Source organism: Toxorhynchites rutilus, chromosome 2, assembly GCF_029784135.1.
Source record: "Toxorhynchites rutilus septentrionalis strain SRP chromosome 2, ASM2978413v1, whole genome shotgun sequence".
In the NCBI taxonomy this organism is placed as follows: Eukaryota; Metazoa; Arthropoda; class Insecta; order Diptera; family Culicidae; genus Toxorhynchites; species Toxorhynchites rutilus.
In genome coordinates this window covers 231,439,249-231,464,468 of record NC_073745.1, presented here as the reverse complement: position 1 = coordinate 231,464,468, position 25,220 = coordinate 231,439,249, and the positions used below count along the sequence as shown (strand labels likewise).

Below are 25,220 nucleotides of genomic sequence, written 5' to 3'. Positions count from 1 at the left end.
TCTATTACAAGTTTACCGCTCATCAATGGTTGTAGACATTTGTTAAGGCATTTGTTACATGGAAGGTTGCAGTACACTTTTAGACAGGCCACGTTGTTGTTAATTTCGGATGGCTGACCTTTTTTTTTTGCATTAGTAATTGTACAGAAAAATGAATTGAGCTTAAAATCACAAGAAACCGCAAACAGAGTGTTCGAATTTCGAATTCACTCTGTCCGAAATTTTATCTTTTAATAAATAGTGTCCGAAGTTTGATTCTTATTCGCTTCAATTATAAATCATTTTTCTCGATAATTTTTGATGTTTTCAATCAAATAGGTACCAAAGTAGAAAAATTAAAAGCACATCGAACTAATTTATTAAAAATATCAACCAAATAATACCTATGCATAAAGTTTAGATCTGTTTACTGCATCAAATGCCTTAAGCATCCGAAATATGATTCAGAACGGTACATACAGCGATACAAACTCGTAGCCGTACTTCACCGTGCGAATCTCTTTTCCCTCCTTTTGAAAGTCAAAAACAAAGTTTCAGAACATTCTATTTAGATGAAGTCATAGTGTCACATGCTAGTTAAAATATTTGCTATCGGTTTTCAGATCAATGGCTTTTATTTCTCTAAGAATTGCGAATGTATGAAAATTGACTCAAACTCATAATCGTACTCTGATAGTTCTCCTCAATCTCCCAGCATCAATCCCAGTTCAAAAATATGGAAGTTATCTGTGTATGAAATTTAGAAACAATCAAATTTCTGAAAATAACGTTTTAAAAAACCACTTGATCAAAAAATGAATGAATATTCCTTCCGAATACACCAAAAAATGGTAGATAAGGGCTATAGACAGCTAAAGATAGTTGCAATTAACAAGGGATACCATACTAATGATGGAATCCTGAAATTGATTGATACCTTATGAATCGAGTTGAAATATCAACTAGAGTACGATTATGAGTTTCAGTCAATTTTCATACATTCGCAATTTATAGATAAATAAAAACCATTATTCTGGAAACAGATAGCAAACCTTTTAACTATCATGTAAAACTATGACTTCATCTAAATAGAAAGTTCTGAAACTTTGTTTTCGACTTTCAAAAGGAGGGGAAATGAGATCTGCATAGTGGAGTACGACTACGAGTTTGAATCAATGTATAGACATTGTTGATCATGGCGCATAAATGGAAACACAAATCACACACATAAATGGAAACACACAGGTCATACTTTCTCGAAACCATATGCCAATAAATCGAAACAATTAAACAAACCATTCCGAAGCCATTATTGCATCTTAAAAGGAAAACCGAAGCATACAATCCACAATTTTTTTTTCTTGAAGAACACTGGCATCTTTTAATCGCAGATATAAACTCCCACCATCTAGGATTTCGAATATACCGTTAATGTAGATTGTTTGTGGATGATCGCACGATAAAATATTCGCAATTATTTCCTTATCTAATTGTTCAAACAAATAGAACTATAACAGTGACGGTATATGTTGTTGTGTAACATTCTCTCACGCAGTCGATCTATCTGTCGTTCCAATTAGAACCCGATGTATATCACTACCCTTCTCCCCACTCCATAAATCAAAGCATAAATTCAAACGCAACGGCAAAACATCCACCAAGTTTCAACACATCTCCGAATCTCGTGACCTATTCGTGATGAGCGAAAATATCATTCATTTTGACAGCCCATAAAGTACCATTCCCACCCATCAAAGCACATGTTCGCCCTTCGAACCACACTGTTGGCTGTCGAATGTCGGCGCTGTGTTTCGAATAATTACACCAGGAATCGTTACCCATTGAGCGTGTACATTCAAACCCCAATATTTATTAAAAAACCAAAAATAGTTCACTTTTCTGGTTTTCGAACAACAAAAAAAAAAGCAATACAGAGGCAAAATAAACAAACCGATTCCAACCAGCGCAAGGAAATCCACGGGCGGCTGAAAATTGCACGGTTTGATATAATGCATTACCACCTATTGATGAACTATTGCTGGTTTATAAATATAGAGAAAAAAAAGAACTCACAGTCTGTTATTCTTCTCACTCGTTTGGATTATCCAACGATATGTCGGATTTAGAGGTTTGGTTTTCTGCTGCTGCTGGGAAAATTGACGTTAAAAACAGCGGATTTCACTATCACATGTTCGCAAACCTTTCGGTGCTGCTAAACTCGTTGTGAAAATAATATGGATTGGGTACCGAACCATCCAAGTAAAACAACCAATCGAGGTCACTTACTTTCCAAAAAATAATGGTACTGGACAGGATCACTGCACTGATAACGCACCAACCGTTTTGCGGAACGATCAACTGTTACGAAAAAAAACTTCGCGCACTCAATGTCGATCCGAACCAATGCAGTCGTCAATGTACAACAAGTATAGTAATCAAACCGCGCAAAAAAACTCTTATTTTTGCAAACTAACCTTTTCACGTCCGATTTGCCCGAACCGCCAATCTGCACTGGCGGATCCAATCCGTTCGCGTATCCATTTAGGCTGCTGCCGTTGTTTCCGCCACCGGTTCCGCTGCCGTTCAGAAAGCTGCTGTCGAACTTTTTCAGTGCCCGACTCGAACGCCACCGATCGACGAAGTCCCAAAACTGCAGCGAGTTTTTATCCCGCCCCAGGTTGGTGTCCTGGATACACTTGAAGCCCGTGTCGTTCAGCAGCAGGGGAGCTTTCGGTTCGCTATCTGTGGAATGAAGAAGGAGTGGGAGGAGAAACATGAGAGCGTGTTTCTCTTGTTGGTCATTTGAAATCTGTCTTAACCCTTTGTAAGCCCGTGGCAACTATATTTCTACCCAAGAAAAATTTCTTTTCACCGCACCGCACTGCATAGTTTCAGTTATTATTTGGTCGCACAAAGTAGAACATTTCTCAGTATAGAAATAACGGACAAAAAGGGGTGGGGTGGTTTGTAGATTCTTTAATGAACTTGAAGGAAAAATACATTTGTCAATTGTTCGTCAGCAGTTCGGATGAATTTTCGAACTTTTCGTGTGATTCCACCATGTTTTGCACATTACTATTGTTAACTATCTACCTTTTGTTACCTTCTTCCACCACATTTTAATTTTTGCAATACTCCATTTTTTAGGGCTGCTAAAAATGTACGATATTAATTTGGGAGTCATTTTTATGTAGAAAACCCGCGATTTTAGAGCGCCCGCAGAAAATTGATAAGTTTTTATTGTATGCGTTCTATTTAGGATCCACTGTGTAAGATAATGCAGTTTTTCGGTAGGAATTTTTGGCACTTAGTTGTTTTCTCGTCTGAAAAAAAAAATCGATTTTTGACGAAATTTTTTTTTCGAGATACCTGTAAATCTCGACGTTTTGTGCGATTTTGCATTTAGCATCGATTTTTTTTTTTTGAAAGCCCCGATTTCCTTTACTCTCCGCTTGGGCGATTTTCCGATTTTCTGGAACTTTTAATTTTGAGATTTAAATTTCGAGATCAATTAAGCTGATTTTGCATAGGGTTTTTTTCGTGAGAATCAACTATTCTAGAATATTTAAACTATCCTATGACAATGAATACTGATCAGAAGGGAAATAGGGAAACAAAAACCGAAAATCAAACATGATTCCGCGTGTGGATATAATTTTTGCGGCTTCGATATTAAGCATTTTGAGTGGTTTAATTGCAAAATTTAATTCGCTAATGGTTATATTTCGGTTTGTGAGTGTACAGAGAAACGATATTAGGTATGTACTTAAAAGTAAATTCATTCGTAAGTGATAAATTTAAATTATTGAAATAATTGCACTGGTGGGGTTGAAATACACATAGTCAAATCCATAATCACATCCAATGCATGATGGAAAGTGAAGGGAACAATATTGAACTCTTTTATACTGCTTTCTCTTTTTGTTCTATTTCAGTTACTGGACGCACAAACACTGAGAGAGAGCGGAATTATTCCTCTCGCGAGCGATAAACTTCTAAGCTTCGTATATTATTGACCTGTCCATATTCCCCCCGCTACATGTCTATTATACCCGCTACATGTCCATTATACTCGCATCGATTAAAATTTTCTACTTTTCGGCTTGTTTTAATTTCAGTAAAAAACATGAAAAAACACATTTTTATAAAATATTTGGCCAATTATTTCGAAAACCAGTATATTGAACTGCTTTTAAGTTATGGCAAATATGAGCTTCCAAAGATACAATTGAAGTTTTCGTTAACATGTCCGTCTTACCCCCATCTCCCCTATGTGAGTTTTATTGAGCTTAAACGAGCAGCTACCTCTGCGTGGAGCGAGATTCAAGTTTCCACATGCCGTAGGTTGGCCGAATACGTTGTTTGGATTGATTGGAAACTAAGGATGGCCTACGAATTATAAACTTTTTGTAATTCGAAATGCGAAATTTGTTAATTTTGTAAAGAAGTGACCTGTAGTATTAACTTTTTTTTAAATTGCTCTAATTTCAAATCCTCGCGAAAGTGTATATTTTTGGAAAAAAAGAAATGCAAGTGAAAAATCAAATCTTCGCGTTCGTATGTCTGTTCTCAGGCATTAAACTTTTTTACCGTGCAGAACTATAGTCAAAACCCAGGACCTCATTTTGAGTGACTGTTTCGGAAGATGGCACACGAACGAAAATTTTAAAATATATTTTTCATATTTCGAATTGAAAAATCTTGTTTATCTTTCATTATCATACAAATTTTACATCACTGCTCTTTCAAGCAAAAAAAAATCCGACCAGTAGGTGTATCTATATAAGATTATCATTATTTTGACATTTTTATACAATTTTGGTACATAGTCATGATTTGATTGAAGCTCAATGTCTGCCGCTAGAGACCGACGCTGCGCTCAACGTGTTAAAAATCAACGAAATCTGTTTTTCATTTTCAAGAATTTTCAAACTTTCCTATCATGCTTGTTCTGCATATTTAACAATAAAGTTTGAGCCGCCTAAGGTTTTTTCAAATACTTGTCAGTGTGAATACAATGGTACAATTCGTGGTTTTTGAAGATGCTTAAAATGAAATTGCTACGGAAGTAAATAATCTAGCAATTTTGTGTCAGAGAACTAATCATAAAGCAGTTTATGAAGATTTATCAGGTTGATCAAGAGCTTCTCGATACGCTATCAAATATCGTATGTACAGTGTTGGAAAGAAAACGAATGTTTAAATTTATCACTTACGAATGAATTTACTTTTAAGTACATACCTAATATCGTTTCTCTGTACACTCACAAACCGAAATATAACCATTAGCGAATTCAATTTTGCAATTAAACCACTCAAAATGTTAATATCGAAGCCGCAAAAATTATATCCACACGCGGAATCATGTTTGATTTTCGGTTTTTGTTTCCCTATTTCACTTCTGATCAGTATTCATTGTCATAGGATAGTTTAAATATTCTAGAATAGCATGTAGAAGGGGTTCCCATCAACAGAAATTTGAAATTCATAATGCAACTATACCACCTGTCCATCATACCCCCTCTGTCCGTCTTATCCGCGGTTCCCGCGGTTGCTTATTCTTCGGCAGTTCTATTCTTCTATTCTTCGTGCAATCAATCTACATAAGTTATCGATTGGGGTTGGAACTGGTAAAAAAGTAGTGTAGTCCAGAATCGAAGCCTCAGTCCTATAAACCATGTAAAGGACTCCCGACTTTTATAAAATGTTGCTTTATTCTGTTGGAATAACACGGTTATTTCGATGCAAAAACGGCAGCAAATGATTCAGGAATAATTACTTGAACTCCTATTGACATTCTTTGTTTTAAAGAGGCTTTAAACTGTCCAGTTCATTCGCCTTTTAACCCTTGGACTCCTAACTTCTTATTCGTGTGAGTGGAAAAGTCGTTTGAAACAGTCCTTTCTGAGAAACAAAATCTAACATGTAATAAATTTGAAATGGAATAAGGGTGCAATCGAGGTGTTTACTTGGTAATTTAAAAAAATCAGGAATGTCCACGTGGACAACAGGGGGAAGGGTCTGGTCAATGTCCACGCTTGTCCACGGAGGGGGAGGAGGAGTCTAAAATCGTGCTTTTTGTGTCCACGTGGTATGTGGACAGCCCCTCTTAGAGTGCCAATGAAAATGGCCATCTCGAATTTTCAAAGGGAACTTGAATAAAAATGTCAAATTTAAAATTAAAAGTTCCAGAAAATCGGAAAATCGCCCAAAGGGAGAGTAAAGGAAATCGGGGCTTTCAAAAAAAAATCGATGCTAAATGTCTTTAAATCGCACAAAACGTCGAGATTTACAGGTATCTCTAAAAAAAAATTTCGTCAAATATCGATTTTTTTTCAGACGAGAGAACAACTAAGTGCCAAAAAGTCCTACCGGAAAACTGCATGATCTTACACAGTGGATCCTAAATAGAACGCATACAATAAAAAAAAAGGTAGATAATAACCAATAGTAATGTGCAAAAAATGGTGGAATCACACGAAAAGTTCGAAAATTCATCCGAACAGCTGACGAACAATTGACGAATGTATTTTTCCTTCAAGTTCATTAAAGAATCTACAAAATGACGTCCATCCCTTTTTGTCCGTTATTTCTATACTGAGAAATGTTCTACTTTGTGCGACCAAATTATAACTGAAACTATGCAGTGCGGTGTGGTGAAAAAAAAAGACGGGTGGGTAATGTCGGGGACATAACCGGAGTGACGTAGGACTATACAATGGGGACAGCTTTTGTTAAATATATATTTTAAATATATTGTTTTATTCTCTTCTCCACAGTTGGAACATTTCTTCCCATCCAGCTTGTGACATATTGTTCAGTAAATTACATTTAATGCGACGTGCCGGAGAAAAACTTTGCCACTCACTGAAACTAATTGTTGCCTTGATGAGCGCCGAACCGAGGCTGCTCTGTTCTTGATGCGGGTTTTCTGATTGTCGTGAACAGCTTTGCAAGCCAACTCGAGCACTCCGACGGCTCTACTCTATAATCGTTGTTAGGTATACTGTATAATCGCTGTTAGGTATACTGGTGCTCCGGAACCAATCCGTTCGACCTAGTTACCCTTGCGGAGCAATCAGTGAATGCGACCAACAGGGAACTGGAGACCTGCACGGTTCGAGTGAGACTTTGCCTTTCCCTTAACTTGTCCTCCTTTGTTACGTCCACGATGCCGATGCCGTACAACCACACGGGTTTACGGTTTGAAAGAAAATAAGATATTTTTTTGGGGTCCGCGTGTTTTATACTCTAGCGGTACACACTCACAGGATAGAAACAAATCGGCAGACTCAGCCAGAGGGGCGAGTCCAACGAGACGAACGAATGAGCGTTAAAAGGGAGCGATGGCAAAAAAATACATTCATTACGATTTGTTCGCTCGTTGGATTCACATGCAGGCTAAAAAGGGTCCTTTTCAGGATCACAAAATTATCTTCAATCTAAAGAGTTTATTGTTTTGTTATCACTCGATATCCCCATCTTGTTCGGCTAAACCTTTCTGTTTAGCGATTGCATTTGCCACTCGCCACAGCTTTCACAGTTGGAAAATTTCTTCCCATCAAGCTTGTGACATATTTTACAGTAAATTACATTCAATGGCACGTCGCGTTACCACCACTCAGTATCGGATTGGAGGTAATTTTAACCTGTAATTGAACATTTGCGATGACAGTGGTACAGTGTCGACTTTCAATGTGGGGTCATAATTTGGACCCCGAACTCTATGTTTACAAAAATGTCCAACTAAATATGTCGCATTACAGGTCCGTCCAATTAGCTAAATGTCGAGATAAGTGTAAATTACTGTACTTTCGATCTAGAAGCAATTTAAGAATTGGTGAAAATCAATAAGCTCAGAACAACTGCCAAATTCACATACTCAAACAAATGATCTCCTGGCAAACAAATTATGAAAAAATCAATTTGTGTTTTATTATTATTTTGGATAATGTTTTAGAAAGCATTGAACTGTATTTCCTTAACTCTTTTTTGGAAGGTTTAATGGCCCTGAAAAGCGCCTTGTTTTATGGAATGGTTCCAATTTAGAAAACTTAGTACTCGTGGTTTTGAAAAAAACCATTTCGAACGCCCTCGATGCCGCCTTGTTCTGGATTTGCCACCCAAACTGCTTTGGTGGCAAATCCAGAACAAGGCGGCATCGAGGGCGTTCGAAATGTTTTTTTTTTTTCAAAACCACGAGTACTAAGTTTCCTAAGAGTACTAAGTAAAGAACAAACTTTTTTCTTCTGCTACCTGATGCCGTTTTGCGATTGCGTTTGCCACTCGCTGCAACTGCCTGTTGTTGTCTTGATGTCCACCGAACCGAATGTGTTCTGTTCCGAATGCGGGTTTTCTTATCGTCGAGAGCAGCTTTACCAGCTAACTCGATCACTTCGGCGGCCGAAACTATATAACGCCGGCTAGGTGGACTGGTGCACTGGTACTAACGCGCTCGGCCTAGCTACCCTTGCGGGGAACTCCAGATCAACACGGTTCGAGCGGGATTTTGCCTTTCCCTTCACTTTTCCTCCTTTACCATGTCCAGACATGGCTGCTTGGGTTGGTTTGTTGATGTGTTGTGATGCGAACCGATGTGGTGTACGGTTTGAATGAGAATGATCGTTACGGCAGCGGAGCGGGGATTTTTAAGCTGACTGGCTGGCTCGAGAATTACGCATGTGTGAGACTGCGACCAATGTTTCGTTCATTTTTTTTCTTTTTCCTTTCCAATCGTGCTTCATTCTATTTCGCTGCTGCTCTGGTTGCCCGTTTTGGTCGGTACGATTTGAGGAGCACAAAATGGACCAATAAAAAATGGGCACATAGTGCATTTTGACAATGCTTGATATTTCACAATTATTCAATTATTTATCTCAAGAAAAATGAAATGTTATTCGTTATGATAGATGCGTAGATATATTTCCTATCAATTGATGCAAAAACCTTTGCGATCTATTGAGAAATGCTCGAGTTATAAGCGTTCCAAATCTTGCATTTGTTCCTACTTGTTCAGTGCCTAGATTTCCATTTCACCCCCTATATCTTCCGGTTAGACGTAGTCCTACGTCAAAATTCTTGGGTGGAAATATAGTTTGGGACCGAATAGTTTGAATGAAATCGGGAAGCCTATCAAACTTTTTTATCGGCTAAAATTGAATCGGTGTAGTGTGCGCATATGCATATCGCTCCATACTGATTAAGTCGTCCGACCGATCTATTCGCAATGGTTTTTTATCACAATCACACATACAAAACTTTCTGATATCATATGAATGTTTGCACGGGTCAAATGACCCGTTGTGGTAGTTAGGGCAGATTACACATATTTCTCAGTAAAAAAAATTGTAAGGGGTTCTATCTAGGAAAAGACCGCATATTTTCGACGTAGAACTACGCAATTATATTATGCAATCCACTTCTTACCACTTCGAATATTATTTTAGAATGCATCGAAATTTTTGTAATAGATTATGTTCTTCGTTACAAATTAATTTGATGAACGTCCTTTTACATTTGATATGATGCCTAGGACTACCAAAATATGTGAACGGAAGAATTGTCAAACGATCATTGTATTCTACATTTACATTACATGTTTACGTAGTTCTCGAACCGCGAAAGTTCATTCACCTCTAGTATTTGAATCGACGATTCAAATACAGGCTTCTCAATTAAAAAGTACGTTTTAGGGAAACATATTCCGGTCTGCACGACGACAAACGAGTACAAGAGTATTCAATACGAAAAATTCCTCCGACTTGCATGTTTTTCCCCCTACTTGCATGTATATTTGCAAAGCGGATTCCCACAGGTACATAGATTTTGAAGTCTGTATTGGGGAAACCGTAAATCGGGCCAATCAAAACTTGGCAGTTAGGGCGTTTAAATAACGCTTGACATTTTACAGTTATTCAATTGTTCATCTTGTGAAAAATAACATTTTATTAATTGTGATAGACGCGTAGAAATATTTGCTATCAATTGATACAAACATCTTCCCGACCTGTTAAGAAATGTTCGAGGTATAAGCAATCGAAATACGGGTAGGGTTAGCACAAAAATCGGCAGAACAAATGTATGGGAAGAAGGAAGTTCTTCCAGTTTTAATGAATTTAAACCGTTTAGAGATTGGCGAATTGTAATGTATATCATATCAAACAAATCTTAGAGAATTTCCGATTCCATTGGTATGCAAATCATGAGAATTCGTTCACAGTGAAAATAGTTATTAATGTTAACTTTATTTCATAAAAACGTGACCTGTTTTCTGATTTGGCACCCATGAAATCGTTCCTGAAAGACGTAGTTCTACGTCAAAAAAAATAACAAGAGAGGATTAAACACTGAAAAATACATTCGATGTATGTTTTACGAAAAGAAATGTAGGCAAATTATGTTGTAACGATGTAATTTGCAAGAAAATTTTGTCTAAGAGCATAAAATGAGTCATTTGACCGCTCGTGGTATGTTTAGTGTTAATACCTGTTTGCAGACTGAACGGAGTGGTAGGATGAGCATTTCGTTCGAAAGGCAAAGTGTCCAGGAGTTATATGATTGTTAATTATTGACCCGAAAACTTGTTTCAATAGCTTAAAAATGGCTTTGGAAACAGACCATTGAAATAACACATATCTGTATAAAAGCTGGCGTCCGCTCGAAAATCCATTTAATTGTTATTACGATGTGAGATGAGAATGATCAAGCTCACACATCTTTGTATTATACTCCTCCCAATTCCATTCCTTTTCTGCAGCCGGACTGAACGAAGCCGTATTGTTTGGTGGACACAGAAGTTCTATTATATACTGTTCACCAATGCCGCTATTCATTTTTTTGACGTAGAACTACGTCTTTCAGGAAGAGTGCCAAATCAGAAAACAGGTCACGTTTTAATGAAATAAAGTTAACGTTAATAACTATTTTCACTATGAACGAATTCTCATGATTTGCATATCAATCGAATCAGAAATTCTCTAAGATGTGTTTGATATGCTGTACAATTCGCTTGTCGTTGTTCAGACCGGAATATGTTTCCCTAAGACGTACTTTCAAACTGAGAAGCCTGGGAAAATCGTCATTTCAGATACTAGAGGAGAATGAACTTTTGCGATTCGAGAACTACGTATTCATGAAATGTAAAATACAATGATCGTTTGACAATTCTTCCGTTCTCATATTTGGTAGTCCTAAGCATCCTATCAAACGCAGAGACGTTCATCAAATTTATTTGTAACGAAGAACATAATCTGTTACAAAAACTTCGATCCATTCTAAAATAATATTCGAAATGGTAAACAAGTGGATTGCATAATATAATTGCGTAGTTCTACGTCGAAAATATGTGGTCGTGTCCTAGATACAACCCCTTACAATTTCTCAAAGTTTAATTTTTCTTTGCAAATCTATATATAAAAAAAAACGGGTAGGAGCATGGACGGAAACTTGACGTAGGACTTTGAGAATGATTGCTTTTGAATTGAATTTTTGTAATTGTTCAAAAACCGTAATTTTTTTTCATTTAATACTTTTTATGGTAATAATACCTTGTCGCTTCGAGGTTCAATAGTAAACTCTTGAAGACAGAGACGGGTAGGCAATGTCGGGGACATAACTGGAGAGACCTTTCGGTCGGAACCATTTGAGGAGCACAAATTGGACCAATCAAAACGAGGCACATAGTGCGTTTGGACATGGCTTGACATTTCAAAATTATTCGATTGTTTATCTCAAGTTTATTATCCAAAAAAAATGTTATTCATTATGATAGATTCGTAGAAATATTTCCTATCAATTGATGTAAACATTTTTGCGATCTATTAAGAAATGCTTTCTTGTATGGATGTTCATAAATGAATATAAAAATCCTTATCAAAAAACCGTCCCTACAGAAAAATTAATCGATCGGTCGCCTTTTTTTCGTGTATTACATTTACCTGAATATGATAAAAAGCCCCCATCTTACAGTGTATTCTTAAGCTTAAGTTTAAATAGTTGGCTTGTTTCGACGATATTATCCAACATTGTCTGTGGTTGGTCGGTATAATTTTTTCGCCAGGTGATGCAGATTAGACATCCGTGTATTGTATGTAAAAATATGTTTCTCATCCGACAAAATATGTAATAATTTTATCCGCTGAATTTTTCATATTTTTTGTCGGGATTCAACCTAGACTCCATCAAAAATTATAATCAACTATAATTCAATGAGAGAAAAAAATCTTGAAAGACAAACAATCCACTATCACTATAACACGTATACTAGGGTTCTAATAAATGTATGGGAAAAATCGACCCGACGATTTCAAAAAGATACCCTTTACAAGATGTTCACCACCTCGAAGAAACACCCTATGCCGAATTTCAGCTCAATAGGACTTAAGGGAAAGTGGCGCAAAGCGGTCGAAATTTGAGTTTTGTGAAAATCGAAAAATCACCCAAGGGGAGAGTAAAGGTGTCAAAAATGTTAAAATTTGAGTTTTTTTGAAAACCCAAAAAATTACCGGAAAACGGGGTTTAAAAAAATTGATGCCAGATGTCTTGAACGAAACCGGATTTTTTTATAAAGGTATCACGAATTCCGTTATCAATCGATGATCCCAATTGTCGGGGGTTGAAGAGGGAGTATTAGTTGCGCTGGGTATATCCGAGAAGGAATTGATTCCTCCTTTGAACGTTAATAATTCTTTTCCGGTTAAAAGAAGTGGTATGATAATCTATTCCAAGGGTGAAATGCCTATTGTTGCTAATTGATTGCCAAGCCAACGGTAGTCCTACGTCCACATTGCGGTTAAATCACATATATATCCCACTTCCAGTTTTTTTACTAATTTTATTCTACAATATTTTAGTAATTTCCAGTCCCACAAAATACACAGGAAGGTTCTACTGCGTATTTTGTGGAACTGGGAGGAATCACCGTGTGAAACAAGTGATTGGTCAGAAACGGTCAGAATCGGGCAACAGGAGAGACGTTGAGGTTTATCAGAACAAAACAAGGCCAAACACGTCTGTAGTAACTTGCTAGAAACTACGGGAGCTTGTTAGGGAAGTTTTAATGCATCCACCATATAGTCCGAACCTGGCACTCAGCGATTATCACCTTTTTCTCGCATTGAAAAACTTCCTGAGTAATAAGAAATTGGGATCAAGAGAAGATTGAGAAAATTAGAAGTGGGTTATATCTTTGATATAACCGCAAAGTGGACGTAGGACTAACGTTGACTTAGCAATAAATAAGTAACAAACATATAAATCTTAGACATTTCATCTTCCGAATAAAGTGATTATCATACCACTTCGTTTAGCCGGAAAAGAATTATTGACGCTCAAAGAGGGAATCGATTACTCCTCGGAAATACCCAGCGCAAATAGTACCCACTCCCCAAGCCCCGACAATTGGAACCATCGTTAATCCGGGCCAGGATTATTAACACTTGAGAAAGAATGGATTCCTCCCCGGAACTATACAGTAAAAATAAGACCCCCTTTCCAACAATTCCAACTTCCCAATAACGTCGATCGATTGCAGCATTCGTAAACAAATAATTTTATAACGCTGCTTTCATAAATGTGATTTCTTCGATTTGTAATATAATATCCACTTCGATAACATCCACTACACCATATCATATCGTGTTCTTCACTATCAAATCCGTTGTCAATGGCACCCATCGGTATGTAAAAACTTTTCTGAACTCTAATCCATCAAATTTGGTGTCCCTGAAAAGGGCCGTTGATTATATGCTAAGGTAATAGCACGCTCTCCTCGGATACGATGAGCCAACTGGATGTCCATGGGCATGATGTGACGCGTTTTGCGTGGATAGCACAGAAATTGGTATCTTCGAATAAAGTCTGCTTCATTTAATATTGGAACAAATTCTTTTGCTCATTGTGGCGCTCCTAGTGGACGGATTTGGAAACTTTTTTCACCCACGTGTCGGGAAATTCATTACCTTTCACCATGTATTTATGTCATAACACCAAACGATAGCATTTTGTAAACAACCGCCATGGAAGCCGAACGGAGAGATAAAATTGTGCACAGTTTTCTTGAAAATCCATTGTTGTCGGCATCTAAGCTAGTTAAACAGCTTAAAATGCCCAGAAATACCGTATGGCGTGTTATCAAGCAGTACAAGGAAACATTGACGACGGCTCGGAAGCCGCATTCGAAGCGTCGGAGTGGAACTGTCGACCGGAAACTGCGTGGGAAAGTCATCAAGGCCGTCAAGAGGAATCCCAATCTTTCAGACCTACGTGAAGGCGGACTTTGGGCAAATCCCAGGTCAAAAATTTTATTTGGCGACGGCTCGGGGGGATGTACCTGCAAAATTTAAGTTCGTGTTTGCGGATAAATTCGCCCGCAAGTACATGATTTGGCAGGGGATATGCAGTTGTGGACAGAAAACCAAAGTCTTTCTCACTGACAAGACAATGACATCAGAAGTCTACAAAAAAGAGTGCCTACAGAAACGGATTCTGCCGTTTATTCGTGCCCACGACCGTCCAGTAATGTTTTGGCCGGACCTCGCAAGCTGCCATTACAGCAAAACGGTTATGGAATGGTACGCAACGAACGGGGTCAGCGTAATACCGAAGGACCTCAACCCCCCAAACTGCCCCCAGTTCCGGCCGATAGAGAAATACTGGGCAATCACGAAGCGCAGGCTTAAGGCAAAGGGAAAACTTGTTAGGGACATGACTCAAATGAAGAACTGGTGGAATCAAATCGCCAAAACGGTGGACGAAAAGGGTGTGCGCCGCCTAATGTGCCGTATTACGGGAAAAGTACGAGAATTTCTTCGAAACAGCAATGAATAATTTTTTAAATTTTTTTTTATGAAAGAGTAAAGAAAATGCTACATTTGTATGAAAAACAAATTATGAATTCGTTAATAAATGACTGAACTACACGCAATTGTTTGTGTTCCAATATTAAATGAAGCAGACTTTAGGCCTCCTGCAGTCCTATAACCGCAGAACTTTGAAGGGCACATCGGTTTTGAAGTACTGGGCAATTCCACGAACCAAAGGTAGCTTGCGGATCAGCAATTCGATCGACTTCTAATAGCGACGAATTTCACGCAAAGCGATGGTTCCCGGTCGGTAGCGATGTGGCTTCTTCACACTTCCTGCGGCTGGTGCGCTTTTCCGAGCTGCTTTCGTGGTGCCTTACCACCGGCAGATTTACGAGCTGTCTGCTTGGTCCCAGTGAAACGAGTCCTCGCGGTAGAGGTAGAAATGAACGAAAGCAAAGGAAGCGTCATGTTTTATAGCCATCCGTTTGGTTCAACTGCATAATGCATAGGCATTTGAGTGCGACCGTCCTCATCTCACATAGCCGCATCAACTGAATGGATTTCCAGAGCGTATGCGAGTTTATATACGGTTTCAATAATCTGTTTTCTAAGCAGTTTTAAAGCTATTGAAACAAGTTTTCGGGTCAATAATTAACAATCATATAACTCGTGGACATTTTGTCTTTCGAATGAAATGATTATAATAGCACTCCGTTCAGCCGGAAAAGAGGTATTAACGTTCAAAACCTTGCAGTCCAGCGTCACTCTCTCGTTTTCGAAACTTTGAACTTACACCCCGGTAACGGGTGTTAAATAAAAAATGAGAATTTTTTCAATACCTTTCAGTAACTTAAATAAGCGTAAAATTTTCTTTCTCCAAGAAAATTGCTCTTTGGGCTCCCTAGAAACAGTAGGCGTGTTTGGTTTTGCTAGTTTGAATTTAGTCAAAGCAAAGATGGCGTCGAAACAACACGTGCTCCGCGAACGCATTGTACGGTTCTACGAAACGCATTTCCAGCAAGGAAAAAAGTTCATGGTGGCACATTTTAAGAAAGAAAATGTACCTGTCAGTACGGTATATCGTATCATGGGTTCCCTGAACGTAGAGCGGAAGGTCGGAAGTGGTCGTCCGGTGACGATAATGACGAAGCAGAGGAAGACATCGTTAAAGAAGCTGTTTGACATCAAGGACGCAACCAGCCTGCGTGACGCCGGTCGGAAATATGGCTGCTCCCAAGTATCGATCCATCGGACCCTCAAGATGGAAGGAATCGTCTGCAGGAAGAAGACGAGGTCGCCGGAGTACACGGAGGAGCAGATTGAGACGTTTAAATCACAGTGTCGGTGGATGACCAAAAAATACCGCGGGACGTCTTTCGTTCTGGACGACGAAAGCTATTTTCCGCTGTCCAAAACGCATATTCCAGGAAATGATAATTACTACTCCAGCGACAAGTCATCCACACCGCCTGAAGTGAAATACAAGTTCAAGCACAAGTTTGAAAAAAAGGTTATGTTGTACATCGCCATTTCCGACCGGGGCATTTCAAAGCCTTGGTTTAGGCCGAGCAGTCTGGCAATCAACCAACAAATCTATTGAGGAGAGTGCCTCGATAAAATCCTGCTGCCGTTCCAGAACGAGCATCACGCGGATGGGAAGTACGTCTTCTGGCCGGACAAGGCGTCTTCCCATTACGCCAAGAAGACGCTGGCGTATCTTGAGGAGAAAAAGATACCGTTCGTGCCGAAAGATCATAACCCAACAAACTTGCCCCAGTGCCGCCCAATAGAGGATTTCTTTGGCTCACTCAGTGCCCTAGTGTATAAAAACAATTGGATGGCCAAGGACACGAAGCAACTGACTACAAGAATCCGGAATTGTATCCGGAAAATGGACGTAAGTGCCGTACAACGTTCTTGTGAGAGCATCGCGACAAAGTTGCGACGAACAGCAGACCACGGCCCTTACTCAAACATTTACACATTTTTTTGAATGTTATTACTAAAAAATACTGAAATCGTTGAAAAAAAATTTTTTTTATATGTGATTGAAAAAATTCTCATTTTTTATTCAACACCCGTTACAGAAATGAAAGGCGTAGTCCTACGTCAAAATCGATTACTGGAGTTTTTCACCAATAAGAACCAGGACTTCTATGATAGAGGCATTATTAATCTACCTTTAGAATAGCAACAAATTTAAAAATAATGGATTTCTTTTTCCACAACCTCACAGAAACATGAAAATATGTAGGATATTTCAATCTTGTCATCAAACGCATTGACATGCAAAGCAATGCCGGATTTTTTTATTGTGGTTGATTACAAATGCTTCATCTTGAACTATTGAGTTTGTTTTAGAATCAATTAAACGTTGTTTTCTACAGTGTTCCGAATGTACATACTCACCATTCCTGATTGCTCCTGCATTTCCGTTTCCATTTCCACTGCGCTTCGATCCACGACCGTTGTCATTTTTCACCGTTTCAACACTTTCTACACCATTGATAACATTTTCGGCCAGGTGCTCAGCCCCACCCTCGACTTCTTCCTCTTCCTCCTCCTCGTCATCGCCGGTAGCCGTCGACGCAGAAACAACCGTTTCCATGCCTTCGTACCGATCGCTGAACTCTGGCACCGTTAGGAAATTACATTTGGCATACTGGGACTTTGGCCTCCCGTTGGCTGCCGCATCACTGCCGTCCACTGATTCACTGTGGCGTCGGGTAACCTCCAGCTCGGCATTGTCTGCTGCCAGAGCTCGCCGCGCTGGAGAACTTTCTTGCACTTTGATAGTTATGTTGCTCTCCTGACTTTGCAGGTGGGAACTAATCAAGGGCTTCCCTGCCCGGGTGGCACCTGTTCTACCCACCGATTTCGTTCTGGGCCTTCCAGATAAAGGCTTGGCTACTCCATTGGAGCTTACATTCGAGATTGATCTTAGCATAACGGTATGTTTTCTCACTGGCTGGATGTTATTATTTGCATCCGTTCCATTACCTATTCCCAAATCGTCACTCGTTTTGTGTCTATGACAAGAATCACGCCCAGAGCTACCCATAGTGTTCACATCGTCCGTACTTGGGTATTTCTGATTGATTTGTGGAAGCGTCCTGAATGTTCTAGTCTCCGACCGTGGCATTTTAATCCCTTTCTTAACCGGTTTTTCTAATGTGGCACCCGGTGGTCTGGGCGTAATATCCATATTCTCTATTTTGTCCACCCCAGTCGAAGGCCTCAAGTGGAGCACGATCTTCGTACTGGGGTCCTTAGATTTGGGCTGGCGAGAAAAAATTTGTGGCTGCTGCGGTCGATTCAGGTCGTTTCCCGCTAATGGACTAGACCCGGGTGTTGCGGGTTGACTGACCAAAGTTCCATTCACGTACTGCAGCGTTCCGTGGGTCATTCGTTGCTTCTGTTGTGTTACGGTCACGGGAATGTTATTCTCGGGTAGCGAGAAGCGGACCTTGCGATTACTCTTCAACGGGATGTTTTCCATGACGGGATTGGAGTCTGCAAGGAGAGAAATCAAGAAACAAGTATTCAGAATTCGTGTTCTTTGAAAGCTAAAGTTACTTTACAATTTTATCGAATGTTAGCAGGTATCGCGCGGAGTATTATAGATAGGTAAGGTAGTTTTGAACTACATCGCTATTGATTCTAGCGTGTAAACTATGTCATATATGACGCATCTTGAATCATTTCATAAATAATATTGAGATTAGAAATTCCATGCCCTAAAAAACAGTGCATAAACGAACTGCAGATAAAATTTGTCGATGGATTATTTAGTCATGTTTTATCAATTTACCATTGTTGCAGTGCTACCAATAGCTCCAAAAAAAAAACTGCTGGAATCAACCTTCAAAGTTTATCTTCAATCTATTAACGGCCAGCTGTTCTTAAAATCGAACAACAACAATAATTTTGTGTGTCTTTGGAAAGTAACCATGTGATAATGATTTTGCGCCAAATGATAGTTCAATTTTATAGTTACCATTAACCTTCAATTTTATTTAATTTTGTATAACTTTATTGGGCTATAAATTCGGTTAATTCGATTTATGTACAGAATGTGTTTCCAATTTCAATAACAAAATGTAATAAAACATATAAAAATGTTAAATTTTCTACGGTATAACTTTGATTAAGGAACACACATTGTTGTAAGAAAAAGACACAAAAAAACAGGAAGTGGGTTATATCTATGGTATAACCGCAAGGGTGACGTAGGACTATCGTTGATTTAGAGAACATTTGTTTGAGGTTGAATCTAAATCCATTCTGAATGAATTCTGATACAAAAAACCTAGTTCTGAAGAATAATCTTCAGAAGCTTTCCTGCTAACTGCACTTGATTGACAAATCACAGAACCGAATGTATGTGGTCGCAGTATTATATGGATAGAAAACATTAAAATAAACTCTTTCGCTTGAATGTAATTTTCAATTCCGAGGGGAACTAGCAGATTGTTTTTCAGCAACGATCACTTCTTTCCAGGTTTCTTCTCGATAACCGGCAAACGAAAAGAGTTGCGCGCGTGTATGTGTGTGTGTTCCACAATGTAATCAATCTCCGCTAGTAGTTTTTCGTGGTTTTGGTTTTCCGATGCTGGTACTCTCTTGGTCACCTTCTCTTCTCCTTCTGATCGATCGAATTTTCTGCGCTCCCTCACAGTTAAAACAAACTAATTGCGTTTCAGGTCAGGTCAGGTCAGGCCAGGTAATGAATTCCTCGATCCCTCGCCGTCCACCTCGTCCAGCACGTTCAGCTCGTTCAGTAACGTTGTCTTGTCGATGTCCTCACGAAAAATGAATGCGTTTCGCTTAAGTATGCTTTTTGTCCGTAATTGAATCGAGAGAAGGTGTGGTTTACGATGGCAATTTGGAAGGCAAACTAGAGGGGAATGAACTCTCTGAGTTTGAAACTTTCGGCGACTGAGCAATAATCGATTGAAAAGTATATAATTTTCTCGATGCGAAATATTTCCCGTTGCGCGCACATACAATATTGGATACGAAAATATCCTACTGATGTGGAAGAATAATCTTCAGAAGCTTTCCTGCTAATTACACTTGATTGAAAAATTTCAAAATCAAATGTATTTGGTCGCTGTGTTATATGGCTAGAAAAAATTAAAACAAAAACTCTTTCGCATGAATGTATTTTTCAATTCCCAGGGGAACTGGCAGATTATTTTTCAGCAAAAAAAATTGAGAAACACTTTTTTTCGTGAAACATTTCACCGATCGATTCGATAAACAGTATATTGAACCGACAGAAGCAGTATTTTTGTATCGGGGAACAAGAAAATACCAATATTTTCGAGGTTTTCGCAAAGTCGATCCCGCTTTGAATGCGAAATTCTCTATAAATTTGTCATTACAAATTCGTTTACGTTTAAAACAGGTGTAATTGGAGTATCATTCCGGAATATCATTGCACCAGTGCCAAACAATTTTGACGTGGGACTACGTCTAACCGGAATATATGGGGGTAAAATGAACACCTAAACACAGAACATGCAGGAAAAAATGAAAGATTGCGAATGCTTATAACTCGAACATTTCTTATTGGATCGGAAAGATGCTTGCATCAATTGATAGGAAATATTTCTACGCATCTGTCGCAATTAATAAAATGTTAATTTTCATTAGATAAACTATTAAATAACTGTAAAATGTTAGGCGTTATCTAAACGCCCTAACTGCCTCGTTTGAATTGGTCCGATTTACGATTTCCCCAACCAAGCAGCCTCGAGGAAATCGGCATTGCAAATACATGAAAGTAGAGGAACTTTTGTTCTCACCGAAATGCGTTCCTTAACAATGACTTCAAAACCAAGGTGCCTGGGGGAAATCGGCTTTGTAAATACATGTAAATCGGGGGCATTTTCGTTCCGACTGAAATGTGTTCCCCTAACACAGACTTCAAATCGATGGAGCTTGAGGAAATTGGCATTGCAAATACATGTAAGTCAGGGGCATTTTCATTCCGACTGAAATGCGTTCGCCTAACCTGGGAAAATCGTGCAGACATTAGAGGAGAATGATCTTTCAAGTTTAAAGCCTCTATAGTATAAAAAGTAGAAGTTGAAGTTGTTGATTCGTGCAAGGCAAGTCGGAGGTGTTTCTGCATGTTTTTTTGCACTCCGAAAAGTGTTTTCCTAACATGGAATTCAAAAGCGGGTACGAATACAACGCTTTGGCTCGGTTATTCAAGATTGCATTGAAGGATATGTCTTCTGCTCACTGAGTTTTTACGCATACCATTTGTGTTGCATTTGTGATTATTAGGCAAAATGTTGATAACCATTTGCTGTGATAACGCCTATTGATTGAACAGAAATGTAAAATAAAATAATCGTTTGATAATTCTTCCGTTCACATATTTTGTCTTAGGCATCATACCAAACGTAAAAGGACTGTCATTAAATTTACTTGTAACGAAGAACATAATCTATCACAGTGCATGAAATGACTTTACATGGGATTTCTTCAATCTTTTTACTCACAAAGAAAATATATTGAATTCAATTGAATTTGGAAATTGTTCAATCAAAAATTTAATCAATACAAAAAAATGATTGCTAAGCTAAGGTCCCACGTCAACTTTGCGGTTATATCATAGATATAACCCACCCTTTTTGTGTTCAGAGCAGCTCATTTTGAATTAAAATGGAATGTTCCTTGTTATCCTGAATATAGTAAATACACAAACAACATCCGCTACTAGTACTGATGTATATTCTGGGAGAAATTGGTAATGGCCCAAAACAAAAAGCCCACTATATTGCATTTAGTAGAATGATTTAAAACAACTTCCCGAAAATTGGAATCGGGATTGGGTTCAGAATTAACAAATGAGTGGAAATAGTGTCGGTTAATATTTCTTTCACCCATTTACTCCTGTTCTGATTTATGGACAACATTTTGACGTAGAACTGAATCTACGGACAGCACGAAAACGATTTTTATCTGTCGGTTTACGTAAAAATTAGCCGTAACTCGTCTAAATTTCCAGCAATCGCAATTTTTAACATTCGTCAAGGACCAACAGCTAATTACAGCGTGGCATGACTAAGGAATCACTTCCAAAACTAATCGAATTCTCCGCTCCATATTGCATGCTCAGCAGGTATGAGCAACAACAATGTGAATCTCAGGAAAACATTTATTATATCCTTTCGTTTCTGCTGCATCGGGCCTTCCACCCTCGCATTACTGTAAGGTGTGGGGTGTGTTCCACGTTTTTCCGACACAATGTACCCGGACACCTGCTTGTACACCTTTGTGAGCGGCACGTGCACACACCATTCTGTTCGCGCTACCATTTCGTGCACAACTACTTTCGATAGAGTTAAAATTTATGTTCGTTGGAAATTATAACATGCGATTGCTGTCGTCCTACAATGGATTGACTCGATGGTGAGAATGAGTAAATAGTTCTCTCGCATTGTTTCGTAGATGGTTTCGTAACAAGAACAAACATTACAAATAAACCACTATGCGTTCCCACATGAGGTGAGGATCACACCGTTGTTTTGTATCGATGACTCTCGCATGTTTACGTTAACAGGTTAAAGTGACGATGAGTTCACCAAAACAGACACCTGTCATTAGCACAATTTAGCGCGAATCGTATTTTCGTTTCGTTACTATTTATAAAGCCTGACCTTCGGTGGTGTTCTGAAGCACAGAAATGTCAACTCCCTCAACAGTATATGCGAATACACATCATTTTCACGTTCATGGATAGCCCGAAACGGGGGCTATTTATAAACCAGAAACAAACGCCGTCAAGTCTCGGAGTGTTCGGCCAAATTGTGTCACGCGATGTTTGCGAACTGATGGACTTGCGATGCAATTCCACAATGTAATCAATCTCCGCTAGTCGGCACCACAGCTGTTTTAAAGCACCGTGCGTTAGCCAATTATTATGCACTCTATGCCTTCGGTTCAATGGCTGACCTCGGACTAAGATATGGTTTGCTGTTTGGTGTGTTCCATTATTGTTATAATCAGGAAGCATGAACGTGAGCAAGGATTAGAGAAATGACGCTTAATTTTTCAATAGGACCTATCTGTTTTGATCGATTCTCTTCATCGACATTCTCTGCCGTCAATAAATCAGCAGTAAAAGCATTTACTGATGTGTTCGACGATCTGGATTCAACAAGAGAACCTTGTTTATCAAACTATCTTGAAAAAATACCGCAAATTTCGTCTACAAGGCATCTATCAAAACAGATAGGTCCTATTGAAAAGTTAAGCGTGAAGTCATGGGTAAGATCAGTGGCGTAGAGCGTTGGTTGACGCCCACGCCATGATAAGTATATTTTATGAGGGGCTCAAAATGAAAGGGGTGTAACATCATCGATTTTTTTTTAATTCGTTTATTTTTACAGGCTCAGTTACATAAGTTTAAAGGAGCCAAACTCCTCACTGTATTGTGTCAAGTATATATAAACGTTTTTCCTTAATTCTAATGATAGTGATGTAGAAAACCGAGTAATCGGTGGTCTACTCGAATTTAGAAGAGTGACACATTTCCTTCAGGAAAAGGAATATAAGGATATAAGGATATGTAGATAATGTTCACACTCACATTCACACTCAATTCTTAAGCCTATCTTATATCTAATATGTATTTACATTTCTCCTTATTCTATTGTTAGTAAGAAGGGATTTGATTTCTCGCGAAGGAAAAGGAAAAAGAGAATATAAGGATATAAGGACAATCGAGCACGAAGATCGATAACTTTTAGGAAGACATATATTTGGGACATGTAATCAAGGTCTAACCTAGCCAACATATCTCTCACCGGCCATACTCCATCACTGAGAGAATAGTTGTTCGATACAACATTATAAGATCTTCGGGATGGGCTCCCCACCAGATGCCGGTAATTGTACGGAGAAAGTTTATTCTTTGTTGACCTTTTTTACTCACATACCTAATATGGGCCCCCAAGTACATTTGGAGTCGAACCACACCCCAAGATACTTGAATGACATGGCATGAGTGATCGGTTCACCCAAAAGTTGAAGCTTTGGTTTTGCTGGTCTATGCTTCTTAAAAAAAACCACCATCTCTGTTTTCTCCGTGGAGAATTCGATCCGTAGCCCAATGGCCCAGGTTGAAAAATTGTTCAAAATATCTTGTAAGGATTCTTGCAGGTCGGATTCGTTTGATCCTACGACAGACAATTTTGCGTAAGGCAATTGTCAATATCGCTTACATAGAAGTTGTACAAAAGGGTGTTTAAACATGAGCCCTGGGGGAGTCCCATGTAGGAGATCCGACTTACTGTCGAATCCCCATGAGAAAAATTCAAATGTTTCTCACAAAGCAAGTTATATTACATATTATTCAATAGAGGCGGAAGACTTCGAGAATGGAGTTTATCTGACAGGACCTCTATTGAAACTGAATCAAAGGCCCCCTTTGTGTTCGTTTCAACCCATCGATCAAGGTGAAACAAGATCATTTTCTCCAACAATTTCCGTATACAAGACAGCATTGCTATTGGACGGTACGAATTGAAGTCGGACGCGAGTTCCCCGGGTTTTTAAAATAGCTATAACTCGTACTTTTCTTCAATCATCCGGAACAATATTATGTTCCAGAAACCGATTGAATAAATTCAACAAGCGATGTTTCGCCACATCAGGGAGGTTTTTCAATAAGTTAAACTTAATTCTATCCGTTCCTGGAGCCGAATTGTTACAAAAAAGGAGAGTCAGAGAGAATTCTACCATCGAAAATCCGGAATCAAGATCGTACCTATCTTGTGGTATATCTCGAACAATTTTTTGCACGTGAGCGGAATCGGGACAAACCTTTCGCGCAAAATTAAAAATCCATCGATGTGAAAATTTCTCGCATTCATTCGTTGAAGAGTTATTTCTCATGTTTCGAGTTACTTTCCATAATTTTTTCATTGACGTTTCTCGTGACAAACCTCCCACGAAATTTCGCCAATAAGCATTTTTTTTCCTTTGATCAAATTTTTAAATTGATTTTCAAGGTCCAAATAAAAAATAAATTTTCAATGGTTCCACGTTTCCGAAAAGCTTTGAATGCGTTCGATTTATCCTGATAAAGCTTGGAACATTGGCTATCCCTCTATGAATTGGGAGGCCTCCGACGGATGGTGGAACCTGGGATGGGTATCGTTTGGGCACGAACTGCGCATCATCGATTTCTCTACATCGACTCTCTCTTTTGGTCATAACTTATCTGTAAACACATTTCCAGCTTTATTTGACAATGTGGAAGAATGGTCAAAGCCTCATCTATCGGATTCTATAGGAAAATCAAATTGGAATGTTTTTGCATTTGAGTTACTAACTAAAGAAAAAGTTGATGATGAGTGAATCAACGAATAAACGTCGCTCGTTAGCGATTGAGGGTATCATTCAGTAAAAAACTCC

At 38.7% G+C, this 25,220-nt stretch overlaps 1 protein-coding gene across 2 annotated transcripts in view; it reads right to left on the bottom strand.

Annotated features, from left to right (window-relative positions):
• Positions 1-25,220, bottom strand: part of LOC129768558 (uncharacterized) — a 117,450-nt gene that overhangs the window by 79,247 nt on the left and 12,983 nt on the right. For both annotated transcript variants that reach the window (XM_055770289.1, XM_055770288.1), the window contains exons 2-3: positions 17,193-18,296; positions 2,454-2,721 (exon numbers count right to left, since the gene is read on the bottom strand). In XM_055770289.1, coding sequence (XP_055626264.1) covers positions 2,454-2,721; positions 17,193-18,282 — 1,358 coding nt within the window. In that variant the 5' untranslated portion in view covers positions 18,283-18,296. The remainder of the gene's footprint in view (positions 1-2,453; positions 2,722-17,192; positions 18,297-25,220) is intronic.